Source organism: Podarcis cretensis (assembly GCF_951804945.1).
Source record: "Podarcis cretensis genome assembly, chromosome: 14".
NCBI lineage: Eukaryota > Metazoa > Chordata > Lepidosauria > Squamata > Lacertidae > Podarcis > Podarcis cretensis.
In genome coordinates this window covers 41,741,862-41,766,238 of record NC_137183.1, presented here as the reverse complement: position 1 = coordinate 41,766,238, position 24,377 = coordinate 41,741,862, and the positions used below count along the sequence as shown (strand labels likewise).

Here is a 24,377-nt window from a genome sequence, read left to right as displayed (position 1 = left end):
ATCAGAGCTCAGTCCCGTCGATTTCAAGAGTTTATGGACATTATGGGCAGATTTTGTTTAGAGGTCAGTTCTTCTTTCAATCTTTTAAGAAGATTCCCACAGTGGAAACAGCTTTTTTCGTTTCAGGTGGGTGATTTTATCAGCTGTCAAGATTACAAAAATAAAACGGCACTCTATTCATACCTGACACAAGCATCAGCCTGGGCAGACAGTCACTGGAATTGGAGAGGCATTGGGAGAAAAATGCATTTGAGATCTTAATGCTACTGATTTGATTTCCATGAACATAGCTAATAATGCATTAAACAATCGCAAGCAGAGTGGTTAAAAAGAGCGATGGCTACCATGCCTTTTTTATGATGAGGAAAGAGATGAGGCAACAATTAATGTGGTCCTCTTGGAGTTGGGGATCTGCACTAAAACGACTGGGGGAAGTGAGAAAAATAAACTATTTGATTGACGCAGGCACCCTCAGTTCCATGATCCAAGTCTCTTCTCGTCTCAGTGGGAGAACTGAAGGGAGAAAAAGCAAGGATTACAAAATGGACTTAGACAGGGAGAAAATGACTGGCTAGGCCATGGGTCAGCATACTTTTTCAGCAGGGGGCCGGTCCACTGTCCCTCAGACCTTGTGGGGGGCCAGACTATATTTTGAAAAGAAAAAAGAACGAATTCCTATGCCCCACAAATAACCCAGAGATGCATTTTAAATAAAAACACACATTCTGCTCATGTAAAAACACCAGTCAGGCCCCACAAATAACCCAGAGATGCATTTAAATAAAAGGACACATTCTACTCATGTAAAAACACGCTGATTCCCGGACCATTCGTGGGCCAGATTTAGAAGGCGGTTGGGCTGGTTTCGGCCCCTGGGCCTTAGTTTGCCTACCCATGGGCTAGGCTATGATGTAGCTCAGATGGCAAAACTGTTCCTGAGTGAAACAAGGTGGAGCATCCTTGCACTGAACTAAAGGAAAATCAAACCCGACCAAAGTCACTTCCCTAGCTTTGCTCTATAGACTCTTCACCCAAACAAGGAAGTAAAACTGAAACATAATGTTCGGGTACGTGGAGATTAAGGAAGCGAAACTGAGCATTAAGCTTAATTTACAGCAGTGAGAGACACAACAAAAGTAACCTTACTACCCTTCCCAGCAAGGAACAGTTTTTAAAAAGACCTTCTGAATGCTTCCTCTTCCCATCTGATCACTGCCCAGGAAAAAAAAAGTGGTGGGTTTTGTTTGGTACTGCCCTGCGTCCCTAAATTTAGCCATAGATCCCAAGTATTTAAAAGCCTCAAAGGTACTCCACTCTGAACCAAATAACACACATACAAACAACCACCACATGAAACCACATGTTATTTAAACATTACTCTTGAACCAGTGCATTCACCAGAAACCAGTCCAAGCATGCTTTCCAGAATTCTGTAACCTGAGCTTTGGCAGACATGCGCGGGGAGGGTATCTATAAGTGGGAGGCAGCCACATAATGCTTTTCTGCACGCTTGAATAATGTGGATATACTGCACAGATGTGAGCTTTCAGACAACCTTAAGAGCATTGGGGATGAAGTGCTTTCTCACATGTACAGGATTCATTGAATCATAGAAACTTAGAGTTGGAAGGGACCCCAAGGGTCATCCAGTCCAACCCCCTGCAGTGCAGAAATCTCAGCTGAAGCATCCATGGCAGATTCAGTCTTTACTTCTTCCTTTGCTTTTACCCTGCCTGTATGACCAGATGTTAATGGCAAGAAAGGGCTGCTAATTCATTAGCCATCCATATGTTGAATGTAAGTGGGGAGAGAGTGGTGGTGGTTGGGGACTTATCCCTAGGCATAATCTCTCTGGCCAAACTATGAAACCGTGATGTTACAACACACCTGGAAACATCTAGAGTATCATATTTTTTAAAATTCAAAGTTGACATTCTCCAACAGGATTAAAGTTTTCATACCTTGGCTTTTTGCTTTCTTGACAGAACCTATCTTGACATCTGCTGGTCTCTTCTGGAATCACCTTCCAAAGTTTCTGAATAAGAAGTTCCATGCTAGGATCAGTGTTGTTTTCCTCCTTGTTGTTTCTGCTCTAGGATGAAAAGCACATGTAGGTAACATTTAGATAATAGGGAGTTAGCACAGATTTCTGTTGGAAATGTTAGATTATCCCTAATTCAGATGTCAGGGCAGTTCCTATGGAGGAGATCTTCTGGCCCAGGGTTAAGAAGACTTCAGGCTTGCTGGAACTATTTTGTATTTTACACAGCCCCCAAGATCTAACAGCTAGAGCCAGGTGTGTGTAAATATGTGCACACAGTTCAGCAAAAGTACGTCTCTTTCGCATGAAGTACGTATGTTGTAGCAGAGGTAAAATCTTTAAAAACAGGCACCTTGGATGAATTTGCACAATAAACGGGATGCACTGTTCTAGTGCATATAAATAGGTTGACAAACATATATTTAGCCCTGGAGAGAGAAGATTGAATGGGAACAGTAATCACCATCTATTTAAACTCTATAAAATTGCAGGAGGCAGCTGTTTACATCAGCGTCTGCCATAGATCAACATAATTAGATCTACTGCTTATGCTGTCCAGCTCTTATGTCATAGACCAGAGGCTGCCAACATCATGCCGTCCAGTTGTTGTTGGACTACAACTCCCATCGACCCCAGCCAGCATAACCAATTGTCAAGGATGATGGGAGTTGTAGTCTATTGATAATGTGAGGGTCACAGGTTTCCCACCCCTGTCCTGGAGCCAGTAATCACGAGAAAGCACTTCAGGCTGATACAAAAGTTTTATTCATAATGATGTGGGGCTGCTGAGATGGTACGATGTAATATGACGAGAGCCATACCCCAGATGTCCACTTTGACAAATAACATATGGTAGAAATGAATTTGTCTGTGTCTTCTGCTTCTGCCCATCCTGAGCAAGACCTATCAAATACCCCTGAGGCAGCATCACTCTAGTTCACTGAGGGACATTTATATGGTGGATCTGATCTGCCTAGTGCCGATGACTGTGGTGTGGCTACCCACCACTACCAAGTAAACTCCTCAGAACAGGTGAGGATGCATCAGAAAGCCCTTTCCCCAAAACCTACTTGAACATGAAGATAGAGAATGAGCCGCAGCACTAGTAAGAGACAAATGGCAGATTGGCTCAGAACCTCTTGAGCTGCCCAATAAATCATAACCGATCTGCCCAATTTTAAAAGATGGGTTTGGCCTAATTAGGCAGCTTCCAATTTTGCTGAAAAGTAATGGGAAACCTCATTCCAGAAGCCAAGTAGAAGTCATTAAAGCACAACTTCAAATGCCTTACCATCTGTTCACATAGGCCAGTTAATGATCTGGCACTCAGGCTGCTAGAGGCAGATGAAATGGTGAATTCTTCTTCCGACTGCTCACTTTCCAGTCTTTCTAAAATAGTTGCGGTTTTAACAGGGGGTCCCAGACGTTGCTTTTCAGGAGCTTGACACACACAGTAACTCAGTAGTTCTGAACACCTGCAAGCACCTGGTGTCACTGATGGGAGAGACATCATTTGCTTATCCTGGGACTCTTCTAAAGTAACATCCTGCATCTGTGTGGTATTGACAGGGTCCTCAATGGCATAGCTGTCCCCTTCTTCCTCTGAAGAGAAGAGCTGGTCTAAAAGATGGTGTGTACTTTGGTTTCTGACATTTCCATCGGTATTCATAGACCTATTCATAGTTAAACTTGGTGGTACATCTTCTTCCAATTCCTGGCACACTTGATACAGAAAATGCGATTCACGCTGGACCAGGGGGATATGGTCATTGTTCTGATCCTCTTGAAGACCTGCCAAAATCCCAGTGGATACTTTATTGGTGGCAATTGACTGATTTGCATCTTCAGGGCTTCTTAGGTTTTGCAGGCTACAACTTTCCAAAGAAGGGTGTTCCCAAGCAGCGGTGCCAGGAATAGACTCTTCTTGAAGTGTTTGAAAATGAACCTGGCGGCATTCAGGGTTCCTTGATACTAAATCACACCACTTTTGCTCATTCTGAGGCCAGTCGCTTTCAGAGTTTTCCACAAGCTTGCTTTTCTGATCACCTTGGCTGTGTATTTGATTGCCTTGCCCTTTAAGAAACCACCCAGAAATCGGCGTGGGATCATATTGCTTCTGAGTTTTTTCTAAGGACATTAAACTCTGGATACTTATCACTTCAGCGGTCGATTTTGCAGAATATTTTGTGTTGCGTCTTTTTTCTTCTCGATTACTCCTGGAACTCTGGATTGGTCTTGTATTCAAAAACTTGCTTGCTGGAGAGCTCTTAACTTTTGGGACTGTTTCTGTGGGTCTGAGAGATGACTCTTGCCTTTTGATTTTAAGTGGTTTATTGGAAGGTCCAGCAGAATTCTCTGCAAATTGCTGAGTGGGTGAAAAGTTCTTCCACTGAGCATTTGACTGCTTATCTTGGTGTTCAGACATTGCTGAGGAGGTTCTGCTTCTAAGTATACCTTTCCTAAATGCTTCGTTTTGTCCAGTTTGCAAATTTAGAGCTACGGACCTTCCATCATCTGAGCTTATATCACTTGCTTTAGGGGGAATTTTCAAAAAAGGCCTGTTAGATTTCTTGGAGTTGTTGGAAGTGCTTGATGTTTCAGAAGATCTCTTCACCTCTTTCCATTTTTTCCCTTCGCGGTTTCGTTTAACCCTGAAAGACACCAGAAAATGAAAACATTTTAAAATCCCATTCACATTTTTTGAGAAGGACTTCTTGAAAAGCCAGGAAATAAATTAGAAGATCAAAGGTGCATCCCAACGAAAAGAAGCAATCCTATATTCACATTACACTGAGGCCAGAAATAAGCCACTGCTATTCTGGTGTAATGACCACATATCCAATGATATTCAGCCCAAGAGGGGGAGAAACTCACAACCAGAATATATGAAAAAGATGCTTAAATGTATCAGATACATCCTTGGTATCTCTAGAAACACCACCATAGCCCAATCAATCATTCCCCCTTCCCCAACACACAAAGGCAGCCAATGAACTTGTGTCAAGGGCATCCCACATCCTTGCATCATTCCTCCTCTCTCACACACACAAGATAATGCCACTGTGCCCCCACTCATCCCAGCAGTGCTAGAAGGTCAACTTTAGGTGTGAAGGGGGATGCTTGTGTTGCACAAAGTTGACACAAGATCTTCATCAGAGTCAAAGGAAAATCTAGCATTCCGCAGTTGGGTTAGGGATGCGGGTGGTGCTGTGGTCTAAACCACAGAGCCTAGGGCTTGCCGATCAGAAGGTCAGCGGTTCAAATCCCCATGATGGGGTGATCTCCCATTATTCGGTCCCAGCTGCTGCCCACCTCGCAGTTCGAAAGCACATCAAAGTGCAAGTAGATAAATAGGTACCGCTCCAGCAGGAAGGTAAACAGCGTTTCTGGGTACTGCTGTGGTTCGCCAGAAGTGGCTTAGTCATGCTGGCCACATGACCCAGAAGCTGTCTGCGGATAAACGCCGGCTCCCTCGGCCTATAGAGTGAGATGAGCACACAACCCCAGAGTTGTCCACGACTGGACCTAACAGTCAGGGGTACCTTTACCTAAACCCAGCAGAAATGAGCAAATATCAACACTAATAAAACTGTAGGATCCCTTCATCATGTCACCTCAATGAAAAAGCCTAACAATCCCAGAGATGGCTCGTCCACTGCTAAAAGGAGGAGATGCCAGGGCAATTAGGCGCCCAGAGAAAACTGATCCATCAGCTGCAAGGGAAAGGAGGAGGTGGGAATACTTTTCTGAAAGACAAAAAGCAAAGAGAAAGAAAGAAGACGGAATCTCAGGAGGATAGGAAGCATCATCGGGCATGTGAAATGGTTAGTCTAGGGATGGAGGAGACATTTGATTCAGTGTACATTTAAAACATGATATGCAAACCAAAACACAGCCATCCTTTAAGATCTGCACTTAACCCTGTTATGGGGTGCATTTCTCCAGCTAACCACTGTTTACCAAAATGTGGATAAAAATAAAGGTATTAGTGATAAAAACATGTACTATATTAGGGGAAATTGCTTGCAAAACTGCACATTAGTCATGTAAAAGTGTTTTTTAGGATAAATTTGCTCTAGAAAGCTGGTGAGTTTTCATGAGGATTTAAAAATAAAATAAATTAGCAAATTGCTGCAAGATGTGAATAACTAAATTTAAGTTTGGAAAAATGAGGAACTGGTAGAAAGGGACAAATCCTCCCATCTCTGGGTTTGAATGTATGGAATTTGGGGCAAAGGTTTCTTTCAAGATGCCAACTGGCATGCCACCATGCTGCCATACCTTCTTGCTTCATCTTTGTGAGAAAGTGTGGAGGAAAGACCTGCCTTGCTGCCACTGTCCAAACTTTGAATGTTTTTTGCTTCTTTTCTCTTTGAGGTTGAAAACCTTTCTTGGGTTGTTTCCATTTCTCTCGGAGAGGCCTCAGAAGTCTGGAGAGAGAGAGAATCAACATAAATTCTTGAGAAATGTGTTTTTTATCCATTGAGTTTGACAGAGAGATGTGTTCACAAAAACTGTCTACTCTCAACTCTAGAAGTAAAACAGTAGCAGAATTATTGCTGGGAGATGTTTGCTAGAATGCAAAAAAGTCAGCTGACTTCTTTCCGTACGTAAAGAGCAGAAAGGAACAGTGACAGATTTTAGGGGAAATGCTTAACAATTTTGTCAATGTGTGAAAGAGGGTGACTTGATACACACAGCAGCAACTATTAGCTTGGAAGCCGATGAAATGAGTCTCCGTACTTCTGGTGCCATACATGGAGTAGTAGTTATATGTTGTCTGGAGGGAGTGCTCTGCAGATTTTCCTGCCTGATGAAAAACAAAGGTACAGTTAATTAATGCGAAGAAAAATGCCGATATTTACAACAAGCAGGCCCAGCTCCAAGTTTTGGGGGTCCTGGGCTGATGGGGGTGCGTGCCTGGCAAAGATGATGGTAGCACTGCTGAACAGAACTGGGGATCGCATACACAAACTCACTGCTGGAGCTGCTGGCTGCTCACTTGCTTACAAGTGGTGGCTCTGGAGAGGTGCTGAAAGGAGCTATGAGCCTTCACATGTACAAACTCCCTGACAGGGACATAAGAATCTGCCTTACCCTGAATCAGACCATTGGTCCCTCTATCTGAGGACTGTCTACACTGACTGGCAGCAGCTTTCCAGGGTTTCTGGCATGGATCTCTCCCAGCCATACTTGGAGATGCTGGAAGTGAACCCAGGATACCTTCTGCCTGCAAATCAGATGCTCTATCACTGAGCTACACCCCTTCCCTGACGCCACTGGCTTAAATATGATTATCTGTCCCCTGATGTGTGCATGTTGGGGGCAGCGTAATAAAGGTGGCAAGGCTGTAGAATCTGTGTATGCAGCTCATAACTCTGCTCAGTGCTGTCCCCTGTTACGATATGGATGCAATGCAGGGGGCAGGGAAGAGGGTGGGTGTTCTTCTCACGTTTGAGAAGAATCGCCGGAGACCTTGCCTGCGCCTGCTGGGGAATGCAGCCAGGGAGGTCAACAGGGAATCAAGCCGGGTGCCTAGGAGAGTTGCCAGTTCCTCCTGATAAAGGGCTTGATATCCCAACATCCCCAGCTGGCACTATGGGTGGGCAAGTGGCCAGCTAGCCACAGTACCGGGCAAGGCAGGTCTGTAGTGCCTGCCTATTTCACCCAAATGCCTGCGGGCCCCCAATATAGCATTGCTACAATCAGAAGGATCAGTTGGGAATGAGAGTGACTACTTCTACAACGCCTAAGCCTGTGCTTCTTCAGTAGTGAATCCTAAGTCTCGGCTCCCGTTAAATTAAAAATCCTGACATTAGTGTTGGGGACTCCCAGTAGTTACCCAAGCATGCCAGGTGCTGGCGCTGGGCCTGATTACAAAACCAACAGCTTTCAATAGGAGAGACTGGACACAATTATACACTGTCATCTCAAAATGACAAAACCATAGGATCCAGCTGCCATTTTGCACAAGCAGGGGCTGCATCCAGAGCATCCCAGTTTGGTTCAACCAGCAGCTGTGGTTGTGTGAATCCCAAATCCACTGCCAGTAGCTCACAGACACGGCACATGTGTGGCAGCTGCAGTGGGGCGCTTGAGTGTGTTAATGCAATAGGTTTTCTTTCATACACTCAACTACTATAATTTCAGGGAGAAAATAATTTGAGATTATTCTTGGGTGTACATTTGCATTATAGCATGCTAGCAATCAGCAGGGCAGCAAGGGCTTCTGCTGATCATTAGGCAACAATTAGACAGCAATAGGTTTTACCTTTTTGTACTTTTTGCTTTGCCCTCGTTTGTTCTATCAGGTATGTAATCCTACAAATAAAGATGCAGACCATGTTACTAACTTGTCTAATGCAAGTCAAAACGCTAGATGCTTTGGGAGCCTAGAAAACCACCCAGTTGCACTGTATCTCTTTTCATAATGAATCCCAATTTTGCAACGATACAAAAGCCTGCAGCAAATGAGCTGAGTCCTGGGGAGCAAAATTAGTAGGCAGCAGAGGATGAGTTTTCCTACTGTCAATTTATTTCACTGTTAATTTGTATGTCGTATTTGTTGTTATAGTCGTATTTGTTTTATCATTCTCTGTTTTTGTTTTTAAGCCTTCTCAGCAGCTGTCTCTTGGTAGCCACTGTTTTATTTTCACAAAATGCCCTGGAGATAAGTCAGAGGAGAGAGAAGTAATGGCCTTGATCACAACAGACAGCCACGCTCCCTCATCCCACCCCTTTCTTCAAAGGAGCTCAAGATGGCATACACAGTTTCCTCCCCTCCCATTTCATCCTTGCAACAACCCTATGAAGGTGGTTAAACAGAGAGATAGCAATTTGCTCAAGATCACCCAGTAAGCTTCAGGAATGAGTGGAGATTTGAATCGAGATCTCCCCTGTCTTAGCCCACCACTCAGCTGCTCCACCATACAGGCAGGGAACTGCCTTGTTCAGTGGGAGGAAGGAAGCGGAAGAGGCACTCAATCCTAGAATCCTAGAGTTGGAAGAGACCACAAGGGCCATCGAGTCCAACCCCCTGCCAAGCAGGAAACACCATCAGAGCACTCCTGACATATGGTTGTCAAGCCTCTGCTTAAAGACCTCCAAAGAAGGAGACTCCACCACAATCCTTGGCAGCAAATTCCACTGTCGAACAGCTCTTACTGTCAGGAAGTTCTTCCTAATGTTTAGGTGGAATCTTCTTTCTTGTAGTTTGAGATGTGTAATGTCAAACTGCAGTTTGGCGTTATTATTTATTAAATTTAAATCCCAAAGGAGCCCATAGCAGCAAACAACAAGTGACAAAACAATGAAAGCATTTTGAAAACAATTCCAATATAGATGATGGCTGGAAAAGTTCTCTGCTTAAAAGGTTTGTGGGAAGAGGAAGGTCTTCAGTAGGTGACAACAAAGACAGCTCCTGTCTAATATTGAAGAGGGGGAATTCAAAAGGGCAGGTACCATGGAACTGAAGGTTGGATTCCTATATTGTGCGGAACAGAACTTGTGAAAAAAATGGTATCTGCAGAGGGCCTCTCTTGCAGAGCACAGTGACCAACTGGGTATATAAGGAGAGAGATGATCTTTCAGGTATCTTGGTCCTAGGCTGTAGAGGGCTTTATACACCAAAACCAGTGCCTTGAACTTATTAAGTGTGAACACACCTACTGGCTGGATACACACTGCTATTTCCCATATGATGGCTCTACCAACATACACGGCAGATGATTCCCCAATCATGAAATGATATGTATTTAAAAGGTGGTATGCATAAAGAAATAGAGAAGAGTGATTCTAAATATTACTTGTGCCATCTTTTTAATAAGCTTTTCCAAATCCTTTTGCTTTTCTGGGCTTTTCTGCAATTTTCTGTTGCATTCTTCAGTGCTCCCCATAAAGGCACGTAAGGATGCTTCCAATTTAATCTCAGCAAAATTATGTTCCAGCTCCCGGTTTTCCTTCTGCTTCATCAAAAATGCTGGATGCTGCAAGACCAGTAAAAATGAAGATTCTTAGAAAACTATTTAGATTGGGGAATCTTGAGAAACTCTACAAGAAAGCTAATAGGCTCAAATCTACAATACACAAAACTAGTTTTTGTGTGTGCGTATTCAACATTAAAAACCCACTTTTCTATATGCAAATGTCAAAATGCTCAATCATAAAAAAGAAAAAAATCCAATGCATCTCACTGGTATTGCAAATACCACTCAAAATCTATAAATTTAGGCTGCAATCCTAAACACATGTTTGGATATAAATCCTATTGAACTCAGTGGGACTACAGCCATATAGGATAGAGTGGGGGGCAACCCAGCCAGATGGCCAGAGTATAAATAAGATCAGACACTGTGCTGCTGTCAATGGACATGGCTAGGATGGCAAGGCACAAGGGTCAAGTTTGCTACCATGATAATCCCCATCAAGGCCAGATGCAGCATAACAACCCAGCAAAGACCAAATGGGGAGAGGCTAACAATCAGCCACCACATGATAAGTTACAACAGGAGTAGGCAGAAGGTAGATCTACTAATGAACATTTTCTGGTAAGCTAATTAGTGTGTACCCTCCAGATGTTGCTGGAACTCCCTTCATACTTAGACTGCCACCCCCAAGCCTGATTGCAAGTGAGAAGATAGGAAGGTGGGGAGCTGCCTGAGGTTAGTGGGCCAGTGCCCCCCTTTCCCTAATGTACCAGCCTTCATTGTGTGCAACAGATGTGATTTGGAAACCCACACATACGTTAAAAAATATTTACCAAACGCAAACTTTCATTCTCATCATGGATGATTCCAGATGAATCGAAGGAATCTTCTTTTCTTTGTACATCAACATAATACTTTCTAAATGGGGGAAAACACATTTTTTCCTTATTTAAAAAAAAGCATAATTGCCATCTGGCTATGCTGCTCCCTTTGCCATCATAACATTCAAAATCACAAAGCTATCGTGAAGAGTTCGGGAGTGTCAAGATGCTTCTACTTCCCTGTCTAATTTTGCAGTACAAATTTAGCATTTAAAGATCACGTATTGGCCTGGGATGATGGTTGAAGCGTTGCCAAGCAGGATGGAAAGGGCAGATCTCCAAGGTAGCAATCCTACACATACTTACCTAGGCATAAGTTCTATTTACATATGACAGTGCTGTGAAGTACCTGTCTAGGTAAGTAGGGAATGTGGATGGGGCCATTGCCCTGAACATATTTTATAAGATCAGACAGCTGTATACTGCAAGCCAAATGTCTGTTCAGTTGTGCTGTGTGGCTTTATAACTAGGGTTGCTAGATCTTAATTTTAAAAAAATTAACATTAACATTTATCAGTCCCTGATGGTCAAGTGTGCTTGTGGGTTTTCACGATCATCATGGGAGCAATGATGAGACCCAGTGTGGCACAGTGGCTAGAGCACTGAGAGACCAGGGTTCAAATCCCCATTTGGCCATGAAGCTCACTGTGTGACTTTGGACCAGTCGCTGCCTGTCAGCCTAATCTACCTCACAGGGTCACTGTGAGGAAAAATGAAAGAAATAAGAATGTATGCTACCTCTTGAGCTCTTTGTAGAAAAGGTGGAATAAGTGTAATAATAAATAAACATATTAAGCTGTTGTGTGCTCTGTACTGTTAGGGTCATGTCAAAGTCCTTTTGTATTTATTAATTAAATACAATTGACTCTAAAGAAAAACCCACAAGGCAGATTACAAATAATTGTATAATTATGTATGTTGCTGGTGTCATGGGTATATATTATTAATATAATAACAATAATGCAACTATATTATGCCTTTTTTTCCCCCTGACAGGAACTCAATGAGCATTACCGATAAAAGAACAGCAGTGAAAAACAGGGGGCGGGGGGAGAGAACCATTAACAGGCAATTAAAGATTAATAGAATTAAAGCATGCACACACACAAATATATATATATATACACATACAATAATTACGAATTACAAATTACAAATAATTACAAATAATTGTATAATTATGTATGTTGCTGGTGTCATGGGTATATATTATTAATATAATAACAATAATGCAACTATATTATGCCTTTTTCCCCCCCTGACAGGAACTCAATGAGCATTACCGATAAAAGAACAGCAGTGAAAAACAGGGGGGGGGGGGGGAGAGAACCATTAACAGGCAATTAAAGATTAATAGAATTAAAGCATGCACACACACAAATATATATATATATATATATATATATATACACATACAGATAATTACGAATTACATTTCTGCCCCCGTTTCCCACCCATTGAAGCGCGCGCGCACACACATGCACACTCCTTACAGCCTGTGGGCCACCGAGCGGGCCAGTCCCCGGGGGGACACGGAGCCCCACAGCAGCGCCGCCATCGCTTCAGCCCTCAGCGCTGGGAAGGCGTTCGGTGGTCGCCATGACAACCTCAGGAGGACGCGGCTCCCGAGGAATTGACGGTCGGTTTCTTTCAATGGGGGAAAGGGAAAGGCGAGCGAGGGCGGGAACCAAAGAACTCAGAGGGGAACACAGAGATACGAAAGGTCAGAGCTCCCACGCCGCGCGCGCGCGTGCGTGTAAGTAGGTAGGTAGGTGCGTGCGTGGGTAGGAACAGGAGTGGATAAAGCGAAATGCCTGTAATGGGCTGTCAGTTTCTCTCTCCGCTCGGCGGCAGGCAGAATAAAAGTTAGAAAGGACCCCGGAAAGCTGCAGCTTTCTGTAAGTCTACATCATTATAAATCTATTGGGACTAAGCAATGTTGTATAATGGCTAGGAACGCGAAGGCGACTTTGGTCTGTCTTTCGTTGCTAGAATGGGCGCGGTTGGGCAGGCCGATGGCTGCGACGTCATCAGTCCGCGCCAGGCACCCGTGGGCGGGAGGATGGCGGCGGGGCTGCAGCTGCTGCGAGCTGAGTGCTGGCGGTCCCTTTGCAAGGAAGGTAGGGCGGGAGGGCGCCCTTGACGTAGCCGCCCCTCTCCCGGGATGTTCTCCTTCATTCCTCCCCGGTGCTCCTTGCCGCCCTCTAAACGTCCTCCCCCCCCCCATCCGCCCTGCCCTTTTCAGTCCCCTTGACACACCCTCGTTCGTCGCAATGGGTGGCGGTGAGGGGAAGGCGCTCTGTGTACGCTCAGAGGCACGCTCGGCCATAGCTGCATGATTTAGATCTTACTCCTTCAGGATGCAGTCAGGTCTCTGCAGCAGCTAAAAGAATAGTATGCTGCAACAATAATATTTAACGCGTTATAACTCTCGTATTTTAACTTAGTAAAATAGTATTGTTATTAATGATATACTCACTGCTTTTTTCGGGGGGGGGGGGGCGAATACACCTAAACATTTTGTGAATCTTTGTACTTTGGTCCATTTACTGTATTAATTTTTCCCGATTTGAACTATAAAATGGTGATTTTCTGGAATCAAAATGAGAGTACCCCTAAACATTTTTTTTTTAAAGATTTTTTAAATCTCATTATTAGTAATACTAAATATTATATTTTCAGATTATTATTATTATTTTTACAAATAATAAGAATGCTAATAATTTATTAAGCAACAAGAAGGACCAAGTGGACAGTTCTCCCAGTGAAAGGATGTACAAAGACGGGTCTCCCGAAGATCCAAAGCTGTTGTTATTATGAAGGCTGTCATCCCGATAAAGAAGTCTTCCTTCATTAATTGAAGGAGTGTTAGTTAATGCTTTTTCTATAAATTCATAGAAGGAACTACATTCTTAAAATCAACTCCGTTTTTAAAAGATTATGTGCGAAACATTGCAACAGGCACCAGCCTTGAGGATGTTTCTCATTTGCTGCTCAGAGGGAAATGCTTCTTTTAAGAACACCTTTTCCACCTGCAGTTTTTATAATTAGTAATAATAATTTAATTCCCTGGAAAACCCCTTCCAATTTAAAGTGATTTTATGTCCTTTTTAGTTGATTTAATTGAAAGACTAACATCACAGCTGTACTTATTACTAAGTAGTAAAAACTTCCTGGCTGCCCTCCTCCCGCCCCATTGTTAGTGAATAGTGACAGGATTCTTGTTCTGACTTTTTTCTGATAAATAAAATGTGTGTTTTTACAGGTGGAAGAAGAAGATGGCATTTGTCATCCTTGCACTCACCTTACAGATGCTGTAGTACTGGAACGACCTATGAAAACATCAATAAGCCAGTTATTGACCGTATAATCAGAGTGGATCATGCCGGGGAATATGGGGCGAACCGTATTTATGCAGGACAAACGGCAGTGCTAGGGAGAACTTCAGTAGGACCAGTTATAAGGGTGACTATTTCCAACCTATACCTGTATTTTTTTCTCCAACCCTTCTTGTGCTATATTTATTTATTTATACAATTTATCACCCACTGTTCTTCACCCTAAGGTCCCAGGGTGGGTTACACTATTTAAAACAGAACATTAATATTAAAATACAATATTAAAAAATGTAAATGAAGGCCACCAGATATTATGGATACAACAATTTATGCTGTACCTTATTGTACACCATTTAGAATCTATAGTATTAAGTAACACGCCTGCTCACTCTTGACTTTTGATACTTAAGATGCATATTTTTAAGACCCAATAATTTTTTGTAATTTTAAGTTGTTTCAAACTGTTTTTTATTATCTGTTTTGATCCTGATATGGAGTGTTCCGCAACCCATTGTTTTCCAGTTCAGACATAACTGCAAACAGTGGTTTGGTTGAATGGTGATGTGAGGCAGGCATGTGAGGAAAGGAGGGTGCTTATGGTAATGGGCTTTATTCCCAGTCCTCCAAACCATGGTTCAGAGTACTGTGGTACCTTGGTTGTCAAACTTAATCCATTCCGGGAGTCCTTTCGACTCCTGGAACCGTTCGAAAACCAAGGCGTGGCTTCCAATTGGCAGCAGGAGCTTCCTGCACTCAATTGGAAGCCATGTTGGATGTTTGGCTTCCAAGAAACGTTCGCAGACTGCAACACTTGCTTCCAGATTTGCGGTGTTTGGGAGCCGATTTTTTCGGGAGCCAAGCTGTTCGACAACCCAGGTACCAGTGTATTGGAGAGGTTTCATCAGAATGCAACAATAATGAAATAGTGTTGAAAATGACAGCAGCGCTCTTAAGTCTATAATGTATCCTGAAGGTTGATAGTGGGGAAGATTTTCCTTCCATGTTACTGCAGTTGTCTTGCTGAATGCCATTTTTTTAATGCAGAAAATGTGGGATCAGGAAAAAGACCATTTGAAAAAGTTCAACGAGTTAATGATCTTGTACAGAGTCCGGCCAACCATTCTGTTGCCTTTCTGGAACATTGCGGGATTTATGTTAGGTGAGGCTAAACCTTTTCGCTCTTTCACCTTTACTTCTTCATTTTTAATTCAAATACATATATGGGGCAGGCGTTTTATTTCAATGACTTTGCAACAGGTGCTGGAACTGCCTTGCTTGGAAAAGAAGGTGCAATGGCTTGCACTGTGGCTGTAGAGGAGAGCATATCTCACCATTATAACAACCAGATCAGGACACTTGTGGAAGAGGATCCAGAAAAATACAGAGAATTATTAGAGGTGTGTTTTAATCCATGGTTGACTAGTTTTACAGTTAAAGTTCCAGGGGCTGAAGTGTAAAATAAGCATTTTTAAAACAAACATTTGGGATAACTTTTGAAGGGTGACGGGAGGGTCACAAAATCTGGTGAGTTCCGGCTGAAAAAAAGCCCTGCTGCTGAGAGCTGTTGGGAGAATTCCATTTCCTTCACAAAGTTACAGTTCCCTGAGTGGTTTGACAGTCAATCCCTCTTTCCCAGGGAACTCTGGGAATTGTAGCTCTGTGAGGGGAAGAGCAGTCTCCTAACAACTCATGGCACAATCAACAAACTACAGTTCCCAGATTCTTTGAGGGAAGCCATGACCATTTAAAGTGGTATGGTGCTATTTTAAATATATAGCGCAGATGGGGCCTAACTTACCGTATTTTTCGGCCCATAGGGCGCACCTAGGTTTTTTTGGGGGGGGGGGAATAAAGAAAAAAAATTATTTCCCCCCGAGGCGCGGGGCTGGGGCAGGGGAAGACCGAGCTTCCCCCGACCCCAGCCCCCAGAACAGGCTGCTATCCACAAGCCTGGGGAGCCTGGCGGGAACTCCCGCCGGGCTCCCCAGGCTTACGGATAACTGCCCGAAATCTGGGGCGCACTCTTCAGTGGCTTTGGGATGTAGGCTGCTATCCACAAGCCTAGGGAGCCCGGCAGGAACTCCCGCCAGGCTCCCCAGTCTTGCCGATAGCTTCCTGAAGTCTGGAGAGCAAGAGGGGTCGGTGCGCACCGACCCCTCTCGCTCTCCAGGCTTCAGCGAAAGCCTGCATTCGCCCCATAGGACGCACACACATTTCCCCTTCATTTTTGGAGGGGAAAAAGTGTGTCCTATAGGGCGAAAAATACGGTATGTTCCTTAGCTTCAGTGGGTTTACTCTTGAGTTGGGCTTACGGGCTACAACCCTGTGTGTTCTGGCATCTCTGTTCACTTGCATGTAAGACAGTCAGATATCCATCTGGTATGTTTTTGTTTTTAAACAAGGTAATAAAGAAATTCAGGGATGAGGAGATGGAGCATCACGACATTGGACTTGATCATGACGCAGAACTGGTAGGTGCCAATTATTAACTCCCCAGGCTATCCATCATGGCTGGTTTTAGCACCTGGAATCCATGTTAGTGGATGGTTCCTCATCATCCTGGCATGGCTCACCACAGATGGCAGCCCTAAGTCCACACATGGATAAATCACTGGGGCTGTGAGCCACCCAATGTTTTAATTATCCCCAAGGTAGCATCGCTCCAGGTTCCTCTTGGAAATTTTAACCGGAAGGCCACCATTTAAATCCCCCAGAATGCCATTGAATTATGCTTATGTCGAGGCCAATGTTAACTTTTAAATGGAGAACAGGTCTTGCCTCTCCCCAGTGACAGCTGGCCAGATGCCCCCAAGATTGCAGGGAGTTTCCCAGAGGGCACTTCGATTGGGTTTCGGTTTGCAAACCTGGATCTGACTCTATTAAGGATTTCGGTGCAGTGATGTCAAATACGGAGACTAGGTCTGGCTGCTTGCACACATGGACCATTGGTTTAACTCTGTATAAGGCGGTTTCGTAACTACCGTATTTTTCCGTCTATAGGACGCCCCCATGTATAAGATTCCCCCTATTTTGGGGGAACTCAATTTTTTAAAAATGAGGGGCGACGGCCCAAAGTTGTTGAGCCCCTCCCTGCAGGCAGCTATGGGCAGGAAGCCCTCCCTAGATCGTTTCCTGCCTGCAGTGGCATTGGGGGAAGTTGTGCTCCCGCCAACGAGCTGGCTGGTGGTGTGCAGTTTCTCCTCCCCCCACGCAGCTGCGGGCAGGACCTCCCCCCCCAGATTGAGTGCCATTGGGGGAAGCCGTACTCCTGTCAACCGAATGGCTGGCACGCCCTGCTTCTCCCCCCCCCCCAAGCCACTATCCGCGTATTGGACGATCCCAGTTTTTTGACGTAATTTTTGAGTCAAAAAACCTCGTCCAATACACGGAAAAATACGGTACTTAGTATATGGTCTCTTGGATGACAGTTTTGGAGTTTCTACAGTGGCACAAGACTGAATTATTCAAACTAAGCTGCAAAGTGTATTAAATGTCCCCCCCCCCTCTCTCTCTCTCTTCTATAGGCTCCAGCGTATTCCATTTTGAAGAATGCTATACAAATGGGATGTAAAGCTGCAATTTTTTTATCGGAAAGAATATAGAGAAGTTTTGTGCAATAGTGTAATAACAGTTTTGAATAAATGGATTATTATAGCACCATTCAAATAATATAAAAGTAAAATCACACAGTGGTGCATCTTTTTTCTTCCTGTTCTGTCCATACAAGCTATCTTCTATCCATACAAGCTATCTGTCCATACAAGCTATCTTTTGGTGCTTATAGCAGCACCAAAAAACAAACAAACCCTAGGGTTGATGGGATGGCATGATACCTTGAGCAAATAATTATAGTTTGATCTTTCACTTGGTAAGAATAATAATTATATCTACACATAAGATAGGTAACTGCATTTTAAATGTAAGTGAAAAGGTGTAAACATTCACAGCATATATGTGGTAGTATAGAATACACGTACCATTGTAGCGATCCAGATCCTTATCAGGATCAGATTCGACTTGTCAAAGTCCCTTTTCCCTCTGGTTGTAAAAGGGAAGCAGGAGAAGGCTTCCAAAAGCTTTTGCAGATCCAGCCCCCTCCCCACTACTGAAGATCAGGGACTTAAAGTGTGGAGACTTGCAGAGGCTCTTGCAAGCCTCCTCCCTCTTTCCTTTTAAGTTCCTAGGTTCTTAAAAGGGAAGATGGAAGCAGCTTTCAGAACTTTGTGAGTTTCCCCCATCCCCCTTACATCTCCAGTCCTGTACCAATCTCATTCCAGTCTTTAATCAGCTGATGAATGAGCAGAAATTGAATTCTGCTTCCCAGGCTATATAAACAGACAGTGCAGCCAATGGAGGATTAAATTGGGTTGGCCTGCCCATCAGCTGATGTCACCGGTGATGTCAGTTGATGGATGGGTGTGGTTTGAGGGGGGCCAATAGCCCATGCCCTTGAGGCTCCTCACCCCTGCAATCGTTGGAGGGAAATAAAACAAGCATTGCTTCCTACTATGATGTCAACTATTCATGTTGGCTACATTTAATTGAAATTAAGTCTCATTGAAACCAGCGCTGAGGAATCAGGTTTAGGATTGAGGTGCAAATTATGTTGCAGTTGTAGGATGTGTGTGTCTTCATTCCAAGTAGGGAAGAAAATGTCATTTAAATATTTTTACCAGGAGTTTAAAGTGACCGCGAGCAGCTTTATTTGTGCAAGGCCCCTGCTTTGGGAAAGGTCAAGTGATAGCGAAGAAAACCATGTTGGACATGTGTCGAGTACACCCGCCCAATGGCCTCTGATATGATGAGGGATGGGCAAGCAAAAAATAAAATAAAATGCTTTTCTACTTTGGAGCTAGGTCCCATCCACACTGTACAGTTAAAGCACTCTTACTACTTTAGGAATCATGGATTCCAACCCCCCCCCCAAAAAAAAAAAAGAATTGCGGGAACTGTAGTTTGTTAAGCATGCTGAGAATTGTTAGGAGACCTCTAACAAATTGCTCTGTTCCTAGCAGTCTTTGGGGGAAAGCGTGACACTCACAGTGCTACAAGTGTGCTTTAAATGTATGGCGTGACTCTGACTTTATTTGCCACTACGTCCCAGTCCTGCTTATTAACACGTGGCTTCCGTTTTCATTTTGCCCCTTCCTGCCATAAGTGGCAGTTGCTTAACATAACATGGAGAGATCACACCAGGCATAGGCAAACTCCGGCCCTGCAGATGTTTGGGACTACAATTCCCATCATCCCTGACCACTGGTTCTGTTAGCTAGGGATGATGGGAATTATAGTACCAAACATCTGCAGGGCCGGAGTTTGCCTATGCCTGGGTCACACAATGCCTGCTGGGCTAAATATTACCAACATGCCATCCATTTGGCCCTTGGTTTTAGGCCTTTCCAATGGTCTTTGATACACTTTGATGTATTTTGAGACAGATTTTCATCTGGGCTCCAGAAAGGAGCCTGTGAGGCTGGTGCTTTGATGCAGAGATCATCCTATGTGTTCTCCCCCCCCCCCTTTCCTCTTCACCGTTAGCGCTCCTACTTTCTGACAGTGTCCCAGATTTCTTGGAATTCTCTGCTAGACTCTTCACAGACAAGTCATGTGTTTGGCAGAAGTTTGTGTGCTGTTCTTATCCCGCCTGTTCTGGGAGCTGTCAGGAACAAGGCATTGACTCGAATGCCTTTCCTGCAGGGTGTCAGCTTACAAACGGCAAGGAGTGGGCAGTTTTGGGATGCAGTTACTGCACTGCCCCTATACAGGTGTTGATCTCCCAGCTGGCATTCCCATAAGCCACCCATCTGCAGTGGGTGCAGAGGCTGCTCACCCTATCGGCTCCCAGTCCAATGGACAGTATGAGGCAGGCACCCTACCCGGTGGAAATGGATCTATCAATTTCAGTTTCTCATTTTCCCAGTCTTAAATTCAGTTCAGTACATTTCTGCAGCAGTACGCATTAAAAAACCAAAAAAACCTGCATGAAAGTGTGGATTTCTCCAAACATTTTTTTGTATGCAGTGTTGCCTAATGCACACATTTCTGCAAACCAATTTCCCCTCATGTAGTGCTTTTTTATATATAGTATTTGCTGATATATGTGAAAATTTATGTATGTTTATGTACTTTTGTTGCACGTTAAAATGCATTTTTGCAAATATTCCTTAGCTGCAGAACTGTAGCAGTCTCGATTTTTAAGGATGGCTGTTTTAAGTGGGTTTGCCCTTAAAAGCAAATTTAAATGAATCCACGCCACAAATCCATAGGTAGTAAAAGTAACCTTTTTAATGCATTGGGGATGACCATGTGTGTGTGATGAGATACAGAGCTAGTGTTATTCCTACTGTCGCTCACCTGCTTATTTAACTCAAAAGACACTTGTCCATCTAGAGCTCATAAGTTTTGTGGGATTGTCCAACACAAATTAAACTCTGTGCCACACCTCAGTTCATTATTGTAGTGGCATCTGCTTCTGATGGTTCCTTCGGCATGCCAATAAAGATTGTCAAGATCATCCCGTGTTCAGAACAAAAATGCCAGTTTCTTAATGTTTCCACTTAGGACAACGGAACTTCCGCTCCCAAACACTTTCCAGCTGAATTTACTTCTCTCCACGCCAGATGTTGGGAACTTTGGGCCCTCCGGATGTTGCTGAACTATAACTCCCATCAGCCCAAGGAAGCATGGCCAATGGGCCTGGGGACGGTGGGAGTTGTAGTTCAGCAACATCTGGTGGGCGAAAGGTTTTCCACACCTGTGCTGCAGCTCTTCAGTGTTTTCTCTGGCCAGAATTGAACCTATTGTTGCTAACAGCTCACTTTTATATCTTCACATTCATCAAAGCTGACGTCTTGCGCTCTTTGCACTGGGAAGAATTTAATTCTTGTATGGCTGTCAGTGTGACTGCAAGTACGCTCTGAACCTTGCCAGTTTTCTTGTCAGGGCTGCAAGATCTATTACAGGTCTGATTCCTTCCTTTGACATCTCTTTCCTTTGGACGTTCCTGTTCTGTCACATTTCAGTGAGAAAACACATTTCTCTTACTTCCAACCTTGCCCTCTGGATCCTGAGGGTGCCTTCTTTGCAGACACACTTTAGCAATGCTTTGGTGCAATAGATAATCTCTTCAGCTGACATACAGTATTGCTTTGCTTAAAAGTCACTGCCTTCACCTTTACTAGAATCTCCTTTTCCTCCACTTTGGGCAGGTAATGCTTTGTCTTGTCCTTGTAAATATCCCTAAATTGCTCCCCCTTTTTGTGCTTGCTGATTACTGAACTAAGGCAGATTCATAAATGAATAATCACTGTATAATAGGTAAAAACTACTGATTCCTATGGAGTAAGGACCATTGATACAGGATGATCCTGTAACATAGAAGCAAAAAAAACAAAACAAAACAAAAACCACTTTGTTTTACATTTGGCTTTTTAAAAATTTTTACTGGTGAGTGTCTGATGATGAATTTGGCAGTTGAAAATCTGCTTTAGAAACCCTGACTGATGCACACAAGTGTTATAGGTCAGTGCGGAACAGGGATTCCCCCAGATCTTTGGGTGCCAGGTTTCCCCCGCTTGATTCTTGGGTTGCTGGGGTTTGAACCAGAGCTTTGATAATTAAGGTGAGATGACATGCTAAACTTCTTTTCCTTCCAAACAGAGGGGCAGAGGGAGATAATGGCCATGCCATTAAAGGTAAAGGTACCCCTGCCCGTACGGGCCAGTCTTGACAGACTCTGGGGTTGTGCGCCCATCTCACTTAAGAGGCCAGGGGCCAGCGCTGTCCGGAGACACTTCCGGGTCACGTGGCCAGCGTGACATCGCTGCTCTGGCGAGCCAGAGCCGCACACGGAAACGCCGTTTACCTTCCCGCTGGTAAGCGGTCCCTATTTATCTACTTGCACCCGGAGGTGCTTTCGAACTGCTAGGTTGGCAGGCGCTGGGACCGAGTAGCGGGAGCGCACCCCGCCGCAGGGATTCGAACTGCCGACCTTTCGATCGGCAAGCCCTAGGCGCTGAGGCTTTAACCCACAGCGCCAAAGCCATCTACAAGACAAAACTCCCTATTGTCTCCCTCCCAAGAGGGAGATTGCCAGGGCAAGGGTGTGTGTGTGGTGTCACTCAGGAAAAAAGTTGTTCTTTTACACAGAGGATTTTTTGGCAGCTTGGTGTTCTGGGAACAAGGAGGAGGAAGTAGGAATAACTCCATGCGGGTGCTGGGACAGAGGCACAGAGATGGCATTCAAGGGTGTCTTGGAAATCCAGTGCTGCCCTGCTGGAGGAATAAGCCCCTCTTGAGATGTAATGCTCTGAACTCCCTCCATTGAAGGCTTTAACTATAAATATGTGCACATAGCCAACCAAGGTCCGTATAGCTAAAGCCATGGTTTTCCCAGTAGTGATGTATGGAAGTGAGAGCTGGACCATAAAGAAGGCTGATCGCCGAAGAATTGATGCTTTTGAATTATGGTGCTGGAGGAGACTCTTGAGAGTCCCGTGGACTGCAAGAATATTAAACCTCTCCATTCTGAAGGAAATCAGCCTTGAGTGCTCACTGGAAGGACAGGTTGTGAAGCTAAGACTCTAATACTTTGGCCACCTCATGAGAAGAGAAGACTCCCTGGAAAAGACCCTGATGCTGGGAAAGATTGAGGGCACAAGGAGAAGGGGACGACAGAGGACGAGATGGTTGGACAGTGTTCTCGAAGCTACAAACATGAGTCTGACCAAACTGCGGGAGGCAGTGGAAGACAGGAGTGCCTGGCGTGCTCTGGTCCATGGGGTCACGAAGAGTCAGACACGACTAAACAACAACAACAACATGTGCACATAAACCATATTTCTCGGCTGTGCCTTGATCTCTCAATGGAAACACAACCCTGGGTGAGTGCCTGGAACCCCCAGGAATTCTGCTACCAGTCAGCAGAGATTGGGCATGGTGGACAACCTTTATATGACATTTATTTATCCCACCTTTCCCCCAGAAACAGGACTCAAGGTGGCTGGCAAAAATTAAAATACAGATAAAGCCATATAAAAGGTTATTATTAAAATGTAATTAACTACCTGCAGATTTAAACCAATGTTATTTTATTTAAGTAAATAGTTTTCCTTCCTTCCTTTCCCTCTTTTAAATAGCTGTCAATCTTAGGAACTGATTCTCTTATCTCTTCTGAATGGATGAAGCCTCTGAGCCATCAGGAGAGCAAAAAGCATTCAGCCAATGGACTCATGGCTGGACTTTGGTGCATAAATCCCAGCCCCCATTCAGTACAATAAGCAGCATGCGCCCCTAAAAACAACACCCCACATACTTACCACATTTTGGAGTAATACTAATTACCATGGGAAGATGGAAGCTGCCAGGCTGTTAACGTCTAAAACAAGAATGTGCGAACCTCAGCCAACCCAGATGTGACTGAACTCCGGCTCCCATCATCCCTGGCAAATATGCCCAAAGGCCAGGGCTGATGGGAGCTGTAGTTCAGCAACATCTGGCGAGCCAGAGGTTCCCCCTCCCACTCTTGAACTACCAGCTCTGATTTCACATCCACCCACCATCCCAGTCTTTGTTATTTCCTCCCTGAGCTCATAGAATAAGTGACGCGAAAAAGTTCCTCTTTCCCACTCGGAAGAGGAAGCTTCAAAAGCTCCATTCCTCCCCCCCCCCCCCTTAAGTAACGGTCTGCGGGAAGGGCTGGAGAGGGAAAGAGGCGTCGGAGGAGGAGGCCACTTTGGCGCGCGCTCCCCCCGCATGGTCCCGGGACAGTAAAAACTGGAGAGGAGGAGGAGGAGGAGGCGGCGGCAACGAGACAGGAAACGGCAAAGGAAAGCCGTCCTCCAGGCAGAAAGTTTCATCCAAGGGAGTTTGGAGAGGACGAGAGAGAGAGGGAAACGCGGGGAACCCGAGATCTGATTCCAGGAACGGGGAAGCTCAGCTTCCAAAGTATTCCTCAGCCCATTTCAGAGGCGGCTGGATCCCAGCGCACCAGCAGATCGGAGATCTACCGCGCCGGGGAAGAGGCCGCCCAAGACAGAGTGTTGTCGGCTGTTGCCCGGAGGAAGGAGGCGGGGGTATCGGCTGCTGCGCCCGGGGCCTTGCATCGCGCGTCCCGGTGGACGGGAAAGGATCGCTGGGTAACGGATGACCTGCTCCCGATCCGCTACAATGGCCTGAAGAGATTTCACTTCAA

The 24,377-nt window shown here is 44.6% G+C and overlaps 2 protein-coding genes across 6 annotated transcripts; one reads left to right on the top strand and one right to left on the bottom strand.

Annotated features, from left to right (window-relative positions):
• Positions 1-374: 374 nt before the first annotated feature.
• LOC307203171 (uncharacterized protein) lies at positions 375-12,680 on the bottom strand. Of its 5 annotated transcripts, none has more exons than XM_079953778.1 (9): positions 12,341-12,680; positions 10,800-10,884; positions 9,847-10,026; positions 8,313-8,362; positions 6,740-6,851; positions 6,323-6,471; positions 3,333-4,692; positions 1,962-2,092; positions 375-513 (listed from the first exon to the last, which is right to left on the bottom strand). In XM_079953778.1, exons 1-9 carry the CDS (start codon positions 12,403-12,405, stop codon positions 417-419), a joined length of 2,229 nt encoding a protein of 742 aa, XP_079809904.1. In that variant the 5' UTR covers positions 12,406-12,680; the 3' UTR covers positions 375-416. The 5 variants fall into 5 exon arrangements, with proteins under 5 accessions (XP_079809904.1, XP_079809907.1, XP_079809905.1 ...); XM_079953781.1 differs by having other exon boundaries at positions 1,962-2,087; XM_079953779.1 differs by having other exon boundaries at positions 12,281-12,408.
• A 145-nt stretch (positions 12,681-12,825) lies between these two features.
• Positions 12,826-17,870, top strand: COQ7 (coenzyme Q7, hydroxylase). The gene is made up of 6 exons (XM_079954028.1): positions 12,826-12,967; positions 14,113-14,312; positions 15,230-15,344; positions 15,443-15,582; positions 16,588-16,656; positions 17,710-17,870. Exons 1-6 carry the CDS (start codon positions 12,841-12,843, stop codon positions 17,785-17,787), a joined length of 729 nt encoding a protein of 242 aa, XP_079810154.1. The 5' UTR covers positions 12,826-12,840; the 3' UTR covers positions 17,788-17,870.
• Positions 17,871-24,377: the final 6,507 nt, after the last annotated feature.